The following is a 16,265-nucleotide window of genomic DNA, read 5'->3' as shown; positions in this document are numbered from 1 at the left end:
TACGTAACGACTTTATTGAGAAGCTCAATGACGGTAGTTGAAATTTCATAGCATTATATCAACAAATAAATCTGTATTACAATTACCAGCTCGCAGGTAATGCGGAAGCTTAACAAGAGGGTGTTTAGACCAACCTGTGTACAACCTTACTCTTAGTTACTATTTATAAATAGATACACAATTACATAGACACAGAGATGCTTTGATGAGAGTGATAACCAACGACAAAAGAGAGCTTACCATTTCTGAAAAGGTAACCAAACATCGTTGACAATGCCTTCGCTGTTTACCACGAAATAATATGGAAATTGTCCCATTGTGATACAAGCGTGTTGAGGAAGGACGGCAATTTTGCTGCCTAATTTTAATGGAGTAGTTTCGTTCCAGTTTCTTATTGGCCTCAGTATCCCGTGTTCTTGAGAGACCCTTGCTACATACCATTCCCTACTGAAACTCTCGGATTTTAACACATGTTCCAAATCAGCACATATTCCAAACCCTTTTATTGAGGATGCTTCTCGCGTTAGACACATTACACCTGTATTACTCAACAATTCACCTCTAGAAGGGTAAGATGATAGTACTGTTCCTAATACAAAACCAGACAATTCGTGATCTTGGACACAGCCTGTTGCCACCTGTTGCAGGTCATACATGCAGTAATTACCGCAGTGGATTTCAAGCGTACTAACTAATTGAGTAGTAATGAATTTAACAAGGGTACTTTTATTATCGAGTTTCAAAGAATTGGAAGTCGGAGTAGCGCCCACAGAAAGTGTTAATTTAGAAGGATCAAACTGAGGATCCACAGAGCACAAAACTTTAGCGGCAGAATTGACTGCTTTCACTTCTTCCATCAAAAGATTCTGAGTGTCGTTGATCGAGGTTGAAGAGTAGCTGTGTCCGGCATGAGCATAAAACCCATATGGCTCAATTACTTCTTTAATTTCTGAGGAAGTCAGTTTTTTTAAAAGACTCAAAAATTCTGGAGAGTCGAAAGCAAGACCTGCCCTCTTAGTCCCCATATCAACCTTGATAAAAACCGACCATTTCTTGCCGGAAGCAGGCCTACCGAAATTCTTTAAATTCTCCAAGTGTTCAATGTTATCAACAAAAACCTGAAAATTATTCACCCTTCTTGACAAATTGCTCAAAAGAGGAATAAACTCTGGAACGCAACAGGGTAAACTATATGTTATATCGTCAATATAATCCGAACATTGTCTATCTTGATAATTAAGAAGTTCTTCTGCTTCTTTCAAAGTTGATACTAATATGGCTCTTGTAGTGCGTTTAGCCAATGGAAGTCCGTGGCCCAATTGTTTCAAAGTTCCCTTTGCTGTCTTATGCGTTTTTACGTGTGCACGAAATTTGATTGGTACGCCACATTCCTGGCTGAGCTTTTCAACGTTGTTCAACATTGTCGTACAATTCTTATCAAATTTTTCTTCATTAATAACGAAATTGGGTGTGGGTAAATCTCTGACTGAGCACCCTTTATATTGAGATAGAACATCGCTCATTTCAAACTCTTCTTAGGAGCAATATTATACTTCCTTATCAAGAAATGAAGTATTTATGTGCACTTAATTCCCTTTCGTGTTGAATAAAATTGACAGTAAATAGTGGAAAGAAATCTTTTCACTCAAAAGCTTTATATATGTACACATATTGTTGTTCCATGGTTTTGAGAGATATTTTAACTCCGTCTTATCACTCTCCGACGGATTCGGCCCGATGTAAAAATTGTATTGCTAGTTATGTTCCGACATTTGGTTATGCTATATCGTGGGATGTATTCAATTTTCGTGTTATGATTAGTCTGTGCCTCATTATCTGAATTTGAATTGTCCTGAGCTGACCTGGTCTGCCCGCTTCGATAAACTGCAAATACAGGAACCAGATAACCTTATCAGAAAGTCAATAGTAGACGAAATACTAGTGTGCGGAAACTAGTATGATACAAGATGTTGTCTTATCAACGAATACAGCAAATGCAACCTATACTAATAACTTACATAGTCATATTCACCGGGTAATTTCGGTTGAATCTGTTCACAAAGCAATATTTCATAAGCAATAAACCTTTGCAATGAGTAGCTTTTTGGTGCCAACTGTTTTGATAGCAAAGAAACAGAAAAGTGGCGCCCATATGGAAGCAATCCGTTTTGAGATGTATAGCAGCATATTCTTGGATTATTAAGAACTTTATATGTGCGAGTAACTATCCTGGGACGTAGCGGTCTATGGTGACGGTTTAGAGATGCCTTTCAATTTCGAAATATCTTCCATAGTTTTTTTCTTGAGCGCTCGTAAATTTTTAGATAATTCAATGCAATCCATGCAACGAACCATTAGTCTGATATCGTTCACTAACACAGTGGTTCTGTATATTGATTTTATGACATAATCAACGGGAGGTAGGGCATTTGCAGACGCCATATTTTCTAATGTCAAAACAGAAAATGCATTAAATGAACGATTGTCCCTGAATGGCTTTCCAGAAGCCGAACTAGTTCTTGTGGTAGACCCGTATGCTCGAATGGGACTTTGAGGGAAAGCAGATGATTTAAATAAAGGGTCTACAGAATCGTCCACCTTATCGACATGCTTGGCTTCTCTTTTTATTTTATTGAGCGAAAGCATTCCCAAACCAAAATCGAATTCTTCCTCCTCCTCCCTTACGTCTCTAGTTTCCTTACCTTCCTTGGCTTTCAAGTTATTTTTTTCATGCGGTAAGTAATTGCGTTTCTTGTCATTTGATATATCCTTCGTCACTTTATCATCTTCTTTGTTTCTGAATCTTGCGTCTAAGATCTCAGCAGAATCTTCTCTTTCTATTTCCAATAAATCTTGAAGTTGCTCTTGTTCTTCTTTCTCTTCTAAATCACTGCTACTAATGCTGTTAGTGCTACTGCTGCTGATGGAACCATAATTCATATCAAACAAATGAAGGTTAAAACTTCCGATGTTGGTTTGTTGATCATCGTTATCATCAAAACTTTTGCCCTCTTTTGGTTCGTACTCTTCATAAAAAGTTTTGGGATCTATTTCCTTGCTTAAGCTCGATTTCATCTTAACGCGTGGAGAAAATCCTGATGTCGATCTTCTTGAGCCTTGTATATTCATACTGTTTGGAAAACCAATGGAGCCTACTGAATTGTGGCTATCTCTGGGACCGCCAGCAAATACTGTAGGGACATTGGTTGAAGAAGTCTCCAGAGAGCCAGCGCCAGTTGCAGTTTTTTCGCCGTTTGCACTACCACTGCTTTCTTGTGTGCTTGAAGACTGTGCTCTTGACTGTTTGCGTAACAAATCTGGGTCATAATACCCATTGTCGATATTCTCCAGCGACACTTTTAATTTCAACAGTTCCTGATAGTTATCGTTTGAAGTCAAATAAGTATTTGTTTTTTCTTCATCACCTTTATAGGAGTTCAGAGTTTTGGTGCGAAAGGTCTCCATTAACGAAGTACATATTAAGGATAAACTTTCTTCTTTTTTAGCCAGAATCGAATATAAAACTTCAAGGATCAATTTATACAGTAATGGTATTTCATAAATCTTGGCCATTACTAATAAATCAAGAGCAACTGGTGCCAAAAGCCATTTACTGTTTACTTGCCCAGTGTAAAAAAATTCCGCAAATGCTCGAACTGTGGAGGTTGGCCAAGGCATATAAAGTGACCTCGGTGTTAAAAGTGGTTCCAACTCTAACGCAAAATTAGATTGCAAACTGTCAAAACTATCTGTATTTGAAGTAACGGATTGACGGCTCCATTCATTGTTTGATGATGTGGGTGTTTGTATGGTTTCATTAGCCTTTGGGAAAGAGTTCATCCTTGGCTGTGTGTACTGTGATGTAGAACCTTCCTTCAAAGATTTTCCTAACATTTGACCATCTAAGGATGCTCTTGGTGTTGCAGAGAATGCGTTTTCCGTTTCCGGTGTACTAGAACGTCTACCGATATGCGACGATCTACGAGAAGAAAACGGGCTAGCCTTGTTAGAATGCATATAATCCGTTAAGGTGTTGCTTCGCCTTGTATTTGAGCCGGTACTCATTGCAGGACATGGTGGAGGTGGTTCATTAGGTTCTCTTGTTTGAGGAGGTAATGGTACATTCAAAACGCCCAAAACTGGTGGAGTTCCAAAGCTATCGCTTGTGCTCCTGCTAGAAATTGAATTTCCACGTCTATCGGAAGAAGAACTCACGTAGGAAATTGAACTTCTTGCACTTCTTGAAAACCTCCGGGGCGACAAATGGTTATGAGGATTTTGTATAGTATGTTGTTGCAGTTGTTGCAGTTGTTTGCCGCAAGGGGTTCCACTATCTTCAAAGAGCGGTGATGAAGTGAGTGGATGAGATGCACGACGTTGATGTTCCGCTTCAGATATAGAGGACCTTAGAAGTTCACCAGACGGGATGCTCATAAGTGATGATCTTCTTCGGCTCAATTCTTGAAGTGAAAGGTTTGACTCCAAGAGGGCTTCAGTGTTTGACGTTACAGCCGCTTTTTCCTTGAAAGGTACTCTGAAAATCATACCGTTTGAAGAACTCGTTGTTGATGAACTTTCTGTCTTTCTAATGGGTCTATAGATACTGTTTGATTTTGATACAGGCTTCGGGGAAACCGGGTCCTCGTCATCCTCTTCATCATTATTACGTTGGTAATGAGGAGTGGAGTATAAATCGGAAGAGGAGGAAGAGCTTGGTTCATCTGACGTACTAGGTGTATTTGGAGCTTTCGCATCAGCATTCGCTACCTGAGGTTGTGTGTTCTGGGCCTCGGAAACACTTGTTCTCGCAAAGATTGGGAAGTTTTTTTCGAAATAATTGTCCAGTGAACCCGATGAAGAGAGTCTACCTTCTTGCCTCACAGCTTTAGAACTGTTTCTAGATGAATGTGGTGAAAATTTTATTAGTGTAGATTGCGTATCAGTAGTTTCATAATCAGCACAAACTTTTGTATAACTCTGGGATAAAAGCATGTCGAAATAACGGCCCCATCTTTTCCTCAGCAAATAGCATGGTATACCAATGGAGTCACCTTCACTAGTAATAAATTCAAAATCAGAAAGAGGCTTCCCGTAAATCTCTAAAGCGTCTTTACCTAGAACCATGGCATACGGTGGAAACACAGATTGGATAGAAGACATTTCCAAGGGCGGAGCTATATATCTAATGTAGTTTTCAAATTGGGAGGTAGCTGATGAAGTGAAGCTCACCTTTTTTAATGGAGTATCCTTATGCTTCGCAAAATTTTCTATGGGTATTGGTAAAGACGAAGCTGAGATCTTGTGATGGGGTAATTGGATCGTCTTGTTAAAAATATTTACCAGCGGTAATCCAAAAGTGGAAAGATGGTCGAATCTTTGTACACTGGGTGAATAATAATCATCAGTCTTGGTACCCAACAAAATCGTCTGATGATGCGATTTCCAAACAAATACCCTCCAGAATCGATGTTTATTGATATCGCAGTCAGGGCAGGCGGTAGCGACTCGTGACCACTTTCCGGAGTTAATATCGTATATAAAACAATGAAAGTTAGAGGATTGGTAATTTGGATGAAACCCACCGATTATGATATTGAATCCAAAATAGTCACCTGTCGGTGCTAATAGCTCATACGGAACATTCAATAGTTTTTTCGGTAATGCCGGGTTTGAGGGCATTCTAATACCTTGCGATTCAGACAATAGCGGCAACGCCACTATAGGCGAATTCTCCTTTATCTTTGATGAATCCTTTCCGAGATATTCGTCTATTTGATCACTTCTCATATAGAATGCCAGCGCTGGAACGTTGGCCTCATTATTTTCAACTAAAATCGAAAAATTCTGATCCTTTGATAATGCTAATGGTATGCCATTGACATTTGTAGTGATTTCCATCGGTTGTTTGGGTATGGTTTCGGATTGCCAGCAATTCTGTGAGATGTTATAGATGTCTATTTTCTTGACCGGCTGATCCATGTTATTAAGACCTCCGACAATTATTAATTTCGTGTCTCTATTATCGTTATTTTCGTTCTTTACATGCATGGTATGGTTGAACCTTCTCGCTATTTGAGGGTCATCACTCAAAAGCGACCACTTCTTCGTGTTTAAATCCAGTTTCCACAACTCATTGGTAGCAATCAACTCATATCCGCTCTGAGGAGACACTGTGAGACCACCAAATATATATAAACAGCCATCTAAATAACATAAGGAATGGAATAGCCTCTCCTTGAGCGGAGATTCAAGGGATTTACCTTTCTTAATGTCCGTTCTAATCTCGTTTGTGTCATTATCTGCTTTGGCGCTAGAACTCTCTGCCTTTAATAATTCCTCTGTCCTTTGGTCAAAGGAGGTCTTGACTCTGTACCAGGTTCTAGACATCAAGTCTAAGAAAAACGTCTCCTTACTTATCCACTCGTTTAAATTCCTAAAAGAACTACCGTTGTTTTTTTCCTTTGCAAAAAAGAGAATAAGCTCCTTTTGTAATTGCATAGAATTTACAACTGGCAGGTTCAACGGGATGGTTAGACCACCATGTACAAATATATTAGACCTTGTTAGCGTCACCGCTGAACCTGTTCTATAGTCCAGCGTTAACCTTTTCCTGGCGCATTCATCAAACTCGTTGGAATCGGAAGTCAGTGGTAATGGCGGAAGCTTCAAAGGGTAGCAGAAGCAAGTGGATGGTTGTAATAAAGGCATACTACGCTAAAGCAGGTGCAGATTGTTACTTGTCCTTTGGTTTGCACGCGCGCTATGTTATCTTATATATATAGTAAAACAGAAAAGTCTCTAAAGCGCCTTCACCATGTAATGTTTGCAAGTGTGGCTATAGGCACAGGAAGGAGAAGAGTTCTCAAACAATTGTGGTAAACGGACGCTGTGAACTTGAAATAGACTTTGCCAGACTCTGCGCTACCAATTCATCAGAAAGCCTAATCTTGCTTTGAACTTCTCTTACACTCCACGGAGTCTGCCTTAGCCACACGCCAGCCCCTGTGAGCGTCCTCTTTTTTTTTTTTTTCAGAACTTTCTGCCGTGGCTCGCGAGATAGGCAATTCTATGTCCATGATATTGGGTTTTATACATATGTAACTAGTGTTATAAAATAGTTGACAACCAGGCCATGCCAAAAAGACAGAGTGCCAGAGGGTATATCTCGATAATGGTCTTGCTCTTGGTAACCCACGAAACGGCGGCCACAGACCACATCAGGCACAGCGCCATGACCACCAGTTTCACGAGCGACAGGACCCTCACAATCCAGCGATTTTGCTTTCCAATATGGTAGGCCAATGGAAGTAGTATCTGCGAGACTAAGGCATTCAGCACTTGTGGGAATAAGCAATACCCGGAAATGGAGATGTACGAAATCAGCGACACCCTCTGGTGTGGCTTGGTGAGTCTCAGATGCAATGCCATCACCAGCAAAATGAACCAACTAGACACAAATAGGCTCGAGAACAGCGACCGCGCATGCGATACAAATAGAGAATACAATATGATAAACGCAAGGGGCGCCCACAGGTCGCAATTGGCTGAAATGTCGTTATCAGCCGCCCCTATCCCGTCATCAGAGGGGCTAAAGAATGAGGGGAAATGCGGGTATACCACTTGTTTCAGTCTGGAATTAATCTCCACCACATCTCGCTTTAGTGTTTGCAGCACAGTCTCGTCGAGCGTCCCTCTGCTGCCTGAATTCTGCATAGTTCCGCCTATGTTGTCAGCAACACCCCCGGAAGCAGCCAAAGGTGCATCTGGTTCTATGAAGTCGGGCTCAATCGTAGTGTCTTCTCTTCCGTATGACATTTTGCCTGCCCTCTTGTGACATATCTTTCTACAAATATTGCTAAAACAGCTTCATTTGCTATTGTAAAAGGGGACGAAAAATCACTGTGAGAAAATCATCACTCCGGGTAATCCAATTTTCATGAAAAAAGACGCGAGGAAAGTCAGAAAAGTCGTGCAAAACAGCCTGAGAGATCGGGTCGCTTAAACATTTTGACACGAAACTTATAATGAAATAAAAAGCTATACTTGGTGAAACTGCAATCTTAATAGTATCCCTCCGCACAAAAATACACACGCATAAGGATGGCCTCATTTGCTACTAAGTTTGTCATTGCTTGCTTCCTGTTCTTCTCGGCGTCCGCCCATAATGTCCTTCTTCCAGCTTATGGCCGTAGATGCTTCTTCGAAGACTTGAGTAAGGGTGACGAGCTCTCCATTTCGTTCCAGTTCGGTGATAGAAACCCTCAATCCAGTAGCCAGCTGACTGGTGACTTTATCATCTACGGGCCGGAAAGACATGAAGTTTTGAAAACGGTTAGGGACACGTCGCACGGTGAAATCACATTGTCTGCTCCATACAAGGGACATTTCCAATACTGTTTCTTGAACGAGAACACCGGTATCGAGACAAAAGACGTGACTTTCAACATTCATGGGGTGGTATATGTGGATTTGGACGACCCAAACACCAATACATTGGATAGTGCTGTCAGAAAGTTGTCCAAATTAACCAGGGAAGTCAAGGACGAACAAAGTTATATTGTTATTAGAGAAAGGACGCATAGAAATACTGCAGAGTCGACCAACGATCGTGTTAAATGGTGGTCCATCTTCCAATTGGGCGTCGTTATTGCAAACTCTCTTTTCCAGATATACTACTTGAGAAGATTCTTTGAGGTCACATCTCTAGTCTAAGTAAAGCAGGAAAATGTAGTTCATATCTATTTACTTTTGCCTACATACGATTACATACACGATTGGATAACCTGAAGTCGCGAATAATTCTCGGTTTCATACTTTTTACCTTGATCCTTCCACTGTTTTTCCCTGTGCCAATTACATGTAAATAAATATATACATATATATGGTCCAGGCGCGCCATAAAACAAATACAGGTTGTAGCGAATCAAAAAATGGGAAATACATACGAAAAACTTGAAAGAAACAAGTACCACAGGACATGCTGTGGTCCGTTTTTCCCCAGAGCACTTTTATGTGGGACTCTTAGAAGGGAAATAGCTCTGTTCATATAGAACAAAAAAAGAATAGCCCTGTAGGGGGCTCGAACCCCTAACCTTATGATTAAGAGTCATACGCGCTACCGATTGCGCCAACAAGGCTAATTCGTTGGAAAACGTCCCCATTTCAGGGAAACATAGCTCACGATGTTAATAACTGATTTGTAGCCGAGCCACATTGTATCAACGCGTGATTAACACATGTTTGGAATATACTGTTGGAACAAGAATCAACTAGTGCTCATATTAGCAATATATTACTATATACGGTGTAAGAAGATGTCCACTATAGTCAGCCATATTCTTGATCTTACGAAAGGGAACTGTGATGTAAAATTTGTGACACTGTGACACCTTCTAGTGAAATATAGGGCATTACCAAAGTCACTAATGAGTAAAAATACCAATTACTGTCCGTAGTTCGTCAGATTAGAATCCACTATATTTTCTTTGATTGGGAGTTAACGCTGCATACTTGTCTTGGGTACTGCGTTAACCATAAATCACATAAGCGTCATTCATTATCGTACCTCTGGGTAAGTGTTTTTCAGGAGTTTTTATATATAATATGCTGGCCCCCAAGGCGGATGAGGACTGTATACGGTTTTGACGTTAAAGTGTTATATGAATCGCAGTCGCATACACTAGTGGACCCCTAGTTCCGCGATACGTAGTTGACCCTCAGTACAGAGATTCCCACGATTAACGGGTGTACTGCTCCTGACTAATGTAATTTTGAGTTCACCTGTTGATGTGGTGCTGATACTGGCACCAGTACTAATGTTTGGAAGAACTCCGTAGCATTAAGTGGAGAGATTAATCCGATACTGAGCTGAATAGTTGGTTTCACTCCCGCAAAAAGATATCAATACAGTTTGCTAACAACTTGGGAAACCCTGATGAGAAGAATTAGCGGTCATCCTGAGAAATAGGTGACCATTTAAATGGTCACTTGAATTCGATTTTCCAGTAAGGGAAGTGTCATTCGGAATCCAGAATATACCAGAAATAAGCAATTTTGCATGATAGTGCTGTTATCCTTTCTTGTGTTTTATACGATATCATACATCACCCCATTACGTTATTTATCTTGCATTTCAGTTTTTACTGGGTTTACCCTTTTCGCGATTTATATCATATTATCACCGCACATAATATACTAGTAACATTACTATTCGTCGACAAACAATAGCTTGTTTTGATTCCAGTTCTCATAACATTTGTGTACCTATTCTTTTGCCGTTCCTTCGCTATTTGGTATTGTCATCTAAGTTCGTCTATTAAATTTCCTTTTTAGGAAAAGCGCCTAATAGGCCTTTCTTGAAGCTTTTTTTTTTTCTTTCTTTAATCTACAATAATAACAAAATATTTCATTCTTAAGTGATTTACAGCGAGTATCTTACACTTCGCCACCGGTGGATAGGAAAAATAGACTTACCAAAGGTTAAAACTGGTTTTTTTCAATGTCATCCCCTTTTCCAGCTGACACACCAAGCAGTAATAGACCTTCCAACTCCTCTCCGCCACCATCGTCGATAGGTGCTGGCTTCGGAAGCAGTAGCGGACTCGATTCGCAAATAGGCTCTAGGTTACATTTCCCAAGTTCTTCTCAACCGCATGTCAGTAATTCACAAACAGGCCCTTTTGTTAACGATTCCACTCAGTTTAGTTCTCAAAGGTTGCAAACCGATGGTTCCGCGACTAATGATATGGAGGGAAATGAACCTGCCAGAAGCTTCAAAAGTAGAGCTTTGAATCACGTTAAGAAAGTTGATGACGTTACTGGTGAAAAAGTCCGTGAAGCGTTCGAGCAGTTTTTGGAAGACTTTTCCGTTCAATCCACTGATACTGGTGAAGTTGAAAAAGTTTATAGAGCTCAAATTGAATTTATGAAAATATATGACCTAAACACCATTTATATAGATTATCAGCATTTATCCATGAGAGAAAATGGTGCTCTAGCTATGGCTATCTCAGAACAATATTACAGATTTTTGCCTTTTTTACAAAAGGGTTTAAGAAGAGTAGTAAGAAAGTATGCACCTGAATTGTTAAACACAAGTGACTCATTGAAGAGATCCGAAGGTGACGAAGGTCAAGCGGATGAAGATGAGCAACAGGACGATGATATGAATGGGTCGAGTCTACCAAGAGATTCTGGATCATCAGCCGCACCAGGGAATGGGACATCTGCCATGGCAACGAGGTCAATAACAACTTCTACGTCACCTGAACAGACGGAACGTGTTTTTCAAATCAGTTTCTTCAATCTACCAACAGTTCACAGAATTCGTGATATAAGATCTGAAAAGATTGGTTCACTATTGAGTATATCAGGGACAGTGACAAGAACATCTGAGGTCCGTCCAGAATTATACAAGGCAAGCTTTACGTGTGATATGTGCCGTGCTATCGTAGATAACGTAGAACAGTCCTTCAAGTACACTGAACCGACATTTTGCCCGAACCCATCATGCGAAAATAGAGCCTTTTGGACATTAAATGTTACAAGATCCAGGTTTCTTGATTGGCAAAAAGTCAGAATTCAAGAAAATGCTAACGAAATACCTACAGGCTCCATGCCGCGTACGCTGGACGTCATTCTTCGAGGTGATAGTGTCGAAAGAGCCAAGCCAGGTGACCGTTGCAAATTTACGGGTGTGGAAATTGTAGTACCTGATGTTACACAATTGGGGCTACCAGGTGTGAAGCCAAGTTCAACATTAGATACTAGAGGTATTTCGAAGACTACTGAAGGTTTGAATAGTGGTGTTACTGGTTTACGCTCTCTTGGTGTTCGTGATTTGACATACAAGATTAGCTTTCTGGCATGCCATGTTATCAGTATTGGATCAAACATTGGTGCAAGTAGCCCTGATGCAAATTCTAACAACCGAGAAACTGAACTACAGATGGCTGCTAATTTACAAGCTAATAATGTATACCAAGATAATGAAAGAGATCAAGAAGTATTCTTGAACAGTTTGAGTTCAGATGAAATAAATGAGCTGAAGGAAATGGTAAAGGATGAACATATTTATGATAAATTGGTCAGATCTATTGCTCCAGCTGTGTTTGGCCATGAAGCCGTAAAGAAGGGTATCTTGCTTCAGATGCTCGGTGGTGTTCATAAGAGTACTGTAGAAGGTATTAAGTTAAGAGGAGATATCAACATCTGTGTTGTTGGTGATCCCTCTACTTCTAAGTCTCAATTTTTAAAATACGTAGTGGGATTTGCACCAAGATCAGTTTACACTTCCGGTAAGGCCTCGTCGGCTGCTGGTTTAACAGCTGCGGTTGTGAGAGATGAGGAAGGAGGTGATTATACAATTGAAGCAGGTGCTTTAATGCTTGCTGATAACGGTATTTGTTGTATCGATGAATTTGATAAAATGGATATTTCAGATCAAGTTGCCATTCATGAAGCTATGGAACAACAGACCATCTCTATTGCTAAAGCTGGTATTCACGCTACTTTAAATGCAAGAACATCAATTCTAGCGGCTGCCAACCCGGTAGGTGGAAGATACAATAGGAAACTATCACTGAGGGGTAATTTAAATATGACCGCACCGATCATGTCCAGATTTGATTTATTTTTTGTTATTCTTGATGACTGTAACGAAAAAATTGATACCGAATTGGCATCTCATATCGTTGACTTACACATGAAAAGAGACGAAGCCATTGAGCCGCCATTTAGTGCAGAACAACTACGTCGTTATATCAAATATGCACGTACTTTTAAACCAATATTAACGAAAGAAGCCCGTTCCTATTTAGTCGAGAAGTATAAGGAACTGAGAAAGGATGATGCCCAGGGATTTAGTAGATCGAGTTATAGAATCACAGTTAGGCAACTTGAAAGTATGATTAGATTATCAGAAGCTATTGCGAGGGCTAATTGTGTCGATGAAATTACTCCATCATTCATTGCAGAAGCTTACGATCTTTTAAGGCAAAGTATTATTCGTGTTGATGTGGATGATGTGGAAATGGATGAAGAATTTGATAACATAGAGAGTCAAAGTCACGCCGCTTCTGGAAACAATGATGACAATGATGATGGGACTGGGTCAGGTGTAATTACGAGTGAGCCACCAGCAGATATAGAAGAAGGACAAAGCGAAGCTACAGCTCGTCCAGGTACAAGCGAGAAGAAGAAAACAACGGTGACGTATGATAAATATGTGTCCATGATGAACATGATCGTTAGAAAGATTGCTGAAGTAGATAGGGAGGGTGCAGAAGAACTAACAGCTGTGGATATAGTTGATTGGTATTTATTACAGAAGGAAAATGATTTGGGTTCGTTAGCAGAATATTGGGAAGAGAGAAGATTAGCGTTCAAAGTCATAAAAAGGTTGGTCAAAGATAGGATTTTAATGGAGATTCATGGTACCAGACACAATTTAAGAGATCTTGAGAATGAGGAAAATGAAAATAATAAAACTGTTTATGTTATTCATCCAAACTGTGAGGTTTTGGATCAATTGGAACCACAGGATTCCAGCTAATTCAGTGCACTCTTGCGGATTTTCATATTTCGTTTCAAGTATCGTTCACGTTGTAAATTCCTATCGTGTGCATTTCTCTTTGTGGGAGAAAAATATCTTACATAACTTGGCTCTCAAATCAAGTTATAATTGTTGTATAAAGTTGTACTCTTAATGAAAAAACAAAATATTATATTTTGGCTTCCACTTGCAGTCTTTTACAAAAAGAAAAAATACTTCGAAATTTAAGCAATACAAAAATACGTACGTCCTTTTTTCACCTTATATATATTCTTCCAACGTATTTACCTCTCTATTTGGAAATACCAAATTCTTCGTATAAAGTATCACCTAATCTCTTCAGACCTTCAGTCAGTTTCTCAGGAGAGACAGCTGCATAGGTACCTCTGAAGAAAATTATGTTTGGATTACTGACTTCTTTAGATTCAGCGGGTTGAGGAGGTTCCGTCTCACCCTCACTCTTGAACCAAGAACCGGGAACCACTAAAACACCACGTTCAACCACTTTGTGGTAAAGACTCTGTTCTAGCTGGTAAGGGTCTGAGTTGTATTTTGTTTTAAACTCAGGGTGGACAGATGCGTCAATGTTCACGGTGAAAAACATACCTGCAATTGGAGGATTGATCACGAAAGCATCAGATTGTGGTAGATACTTGTAAAGGGCATCGATGGCACAGTCACGTTTCAAAGTGTATTCATGACGCAGGCCAAGCAACCAGTCCAAGTAACCCTTTTGACCCCACCTGGATAGCGTAGCGTTGACCAAAACTTGTGTAAAACCTGCTGGGGCTTGAATCGTCATTTCATGCAAACTCAAGTAAGGCTTCAAGATTTTGGATGAACCAGTAATCCAACCCAATCTTGTCCCTGGGGCCAAAACTTTTGAAAAGGAATCCATTCTAATAACACGGCCTTCTGTATCCAAGGAAAGGAAAGTGTTTGCCAAGGACTTCAAAAATTCGTCATGGTCCTGCTTTGGAGAACTTTGTGCCTTCTCTCTTTCCTTCAAGTCTTTGATGTAGGGATTCATTTGTAAGAAATAATAAGGTTCATCTTCCACAATTAGGAAGTCGTACTTTTGAGCGATCTTGTAAATTGCCTCCTTTCTATGGTCTGCAATGGAAGTACCAGTTGGATTTTGGCCCGTTGGAATAGTGTATAACAACTTTGGTTTAGGAGCACCAGGTGTCCAGTTTTCCATGACTTTAGCTAATTTTTCAGGAATGATACCATCAGCGTCAATTGGCACGGGGAAGGTAATGACACCTTGAGCCTCTGCAGAAGCCAATGAAGAGGAAAAAGAATGTGCCTCAACTAAGATGACATCACCTCGGTTACAAAAGACTCTTAAAGTAGATTCCCAGGCATTTGTGTTACCTGCAGTGGCTAAAACGTCCCAGTCCTTATACTTCAAATCGTGGATAATCTTGGTATGATCTCTAATGAAGTTTAATAGTTCAGGTTGACCAGCACTGAACCCGTATTGCAAAGCTCTTGACAAAGGAATATCGTTGGAAGGATTGGCACTTTTATCAGCGTAATCTTTGTTGACGGTGTATTTTATGCAATTCTGCTCGTCAATTGGAGCTCCAATACCCTGGGGAAAAGGAGGCTTGGGTGAATCTACAGATAGATTATCCCATGGGAAATAATCTTTTAATGGCAGGCCACCACCCAAAAAGATAATGTTAGGATCTTGGAAAAGATGGATGCAGGTTTTCAATGGGGATGGTTTACGAGCATTGGTTTCATCCGAAAACAAGTAAGAAAAGTCTTTTGATTCAGGTAAAGTCATGATAGTAACGATCGGTTGTCCTATTCAATGTCTGTATCAACTGCAGGGTTTAACTTAGTGGAATGGAAAAATAAGAAAAAGAAATAAGTTCTTAAAGATATAACCAAACCAAATATATAGTCTAGAGATGTGTATAGGAGGGTCTACAAGATAAGAAAAAAGATTGCGATACACATATCTTCAAATGAAATGCGCTTAATATTAGTCATAGATTGGACCTCGAGAAAGTGAAAAAGTGCAGAGTGAAAAATGTGATAAAAAAAGGAAAAAAAGACATCTAAGGTAACCCGGATGTTCTTCATTATTCCGGCGCAATTTAGTACTGTTCTTCTATCAATGGCAATTCAGAAGCCAGATTCTTGAATGAGGTGAAGGAGAACAATGGTTATAGGTTAATTAAGAGATTTTTGGATGGTGTATATGAGCCATGTTTAATCTTGGAAAAATAGTGAACCGGGAAAAAAATAAAGAAGAACTCCTCATAGGGGGCTCGAACCCCTGACATTTCGGTATCCTTGCTTAAGCAAATGCGCTTAAAAGCCGAACGCTCTACCAACTGAGCTAACAAGGATGAGTTCTTCGGATTTCTTCGATAATAGTTTTAGTTAAATATACATTATGTTCACATAATGCTATTATTTAATGCACATGTTAATGGACGGTAAACTACTTATCATTTATTGCAACAAATGAAAAGACACCACCCTAACAGCACGAAAAATGATGTTAATGTCTTGTATAGTATTGTCGGATAACTAACTCTCGTCTCAACAAAGCTTAAATAAGAGCTGAGAGATTGGTGAATTTTAAGATGATTGTAGGCATTTCATTGTTGATCAAGGCTACAATATTATGTATACAGAATATACTAAAAGTTCTCCTCGAGGGTAGAGGAATCCTCAAAGGGGAAGCGATATT

The 16,265-nt window shown here is 39.8% G+C and overlaps 6 protein-coding genes and 2 non-coding genes across 8 annotated transcripts, besides 2 other annotated features; 2 read left to right on the top strand and 6 right to left on the bottom strand.

Annotated features, from left to right (window-relative positions):
* Positions 1-236: 236 nt before the first annotated feature.
* DSD1 (D-serine ammonia-lyase DSD1) lies at positions 237-1,523 on the bottom strand (the record flags this gene model as incomplete). Its single annotated transcript, NM_001181061.1, has 1 exon — positions 237-1,523. The coding sequence occupies one exon, from the start codon at positions 1,521-1,523 to the stop codon at positions 237-239; it is 1,287 nt and encodes a 428-aa protein (NP_011319.2).
* Positions 1,524-2,244: 721 nt separating this feature from the next.
* Positions 2,245-6,708, bottom strand: MDS3 (Mds3p; the record flags this gene model as incomplete). Its single annotated transcript, NM_001181062.2, has 1 exon — positions 2,245-6,708. One exon carries the CDS (start codon positions 6,706-6,708, stop codon positions 2,245-2,247), a length of 4,464 nt encoding a protein of 1,487 aa, NP_011318.2.
* Positions 6,709-7,107: 399 nt separating this feature from the next.
* YIP4 (Yip4p) lies at positions 7,108-7,815 on the bottom strand (the record flags this gene model as incomplete). The annotated part of the gene is made up of 1 exon (NM_001181063.1): positions 7,108-7,815. The coding sequence occupies one exon, from the start codon at positions 7,813-7,815 to the stop codon at positions 7,108-7,110; it is 708 nt and encodes a 235-aa protein (NP_011317.2).
* Positions 7,816-8,100: 285 nt separating this feature from the next.
* EMP24 (Emp24p) lies at positions 8,101-8,712 on the top strand (the record flags this gene model as incomplete). Its single annotated transcript, NM_001181065.3, has 1 exon — positions 8,101-8,712. One exon carries the CDS (start codon positions 8,101-8,103, stop codon positions 8,710-8,712), a length of 612 nt encoding a protein of 203 aa, NP_011315.3.
* A 352-nt stretch (positions 8,713-9,064) lies between these two features.
* YNCG0005W lies at positions 9,065-9,137 on the bottom strand. The gene has a single exon. It is a non-coding gene; the product is annotated as a tRNA-Lys (tRNA).
* Positions 9,138-10,498: 1,361 nt separating this feature from the next.
* On the top strand, positions 10,499-13,552 carry MCM6 (MCM DNA helicase complex subunit MCM6; the record flags this gene model as incomplete). The annotated part of the gene is made up of 1 exon (NM_001181066.1): positions 10,499-13,552. The coding sequence occupies one exon, from the start codon at positions 10,499-10,501 to the stop codon at positions 13,550-13,552; it is 3,054 nt and encodes a 1,017-aa protein (NP_011314.2).
* Positions 13,552-13,845: an origin of replication (ARS706; Autonomously Replicating Sequence).
* Positions 13,845-15,347, bottom strand: ARO8 (bifunctional 2-aminoadipate transaminase/aromatic-amino-acid:2-oxoglutarate transaminase; the record flags this gene model as incomplete). The annotated part of the gene is made up of 1 exon (NM_001181067.1): positions 13,845-15,347. The coding sequence occupies one exon, from the start codon at positions 15,345-15,347 to the stop codon at positions 13,845-13,847; it is 1,503 nt and encodes a 500-aa protein (NP_011313.1).
* Positions 15,348-15,822: 475 nt separating this feature from the next.
* YNCG0004W lies at positions 15,823-15,918 on the bottom strand. The gene is made up of 2 exons: positions 15,882-15,918; positions 15,823-15,858 (listed from the first exon to the last, which is right to left on the bottom strand). It is a non-coding gene; the product is annotated as a tRNA-Lys (tRNA).
* A 218-nt stretch (positions 15,919-16,136) lies between these two features.
* Positions 16,137-16,265: part of a long terminal repeat (Ty1 LTR) that runs on past the window's edge.

The sequence above is a fragment of the Saccharomyces cerevisiae genome, chromosome VII, assembly GCF_000146045.2.
Source record: "Saccharomyces cerevisiae S288C chromosome VII, complete sequence".
Taxonomy (NCBI): domain Eukaryota; kingdom Fungi; phylum Ascomycota; class Saccharomycetes; order Saccharomycetales; family Saccharomycetaceae; genus Saccharomyces; species Saccharomyces cerevisiae.
This window is presented reverse-complemented; position numbering and strand designations above follow the sequence as displayed.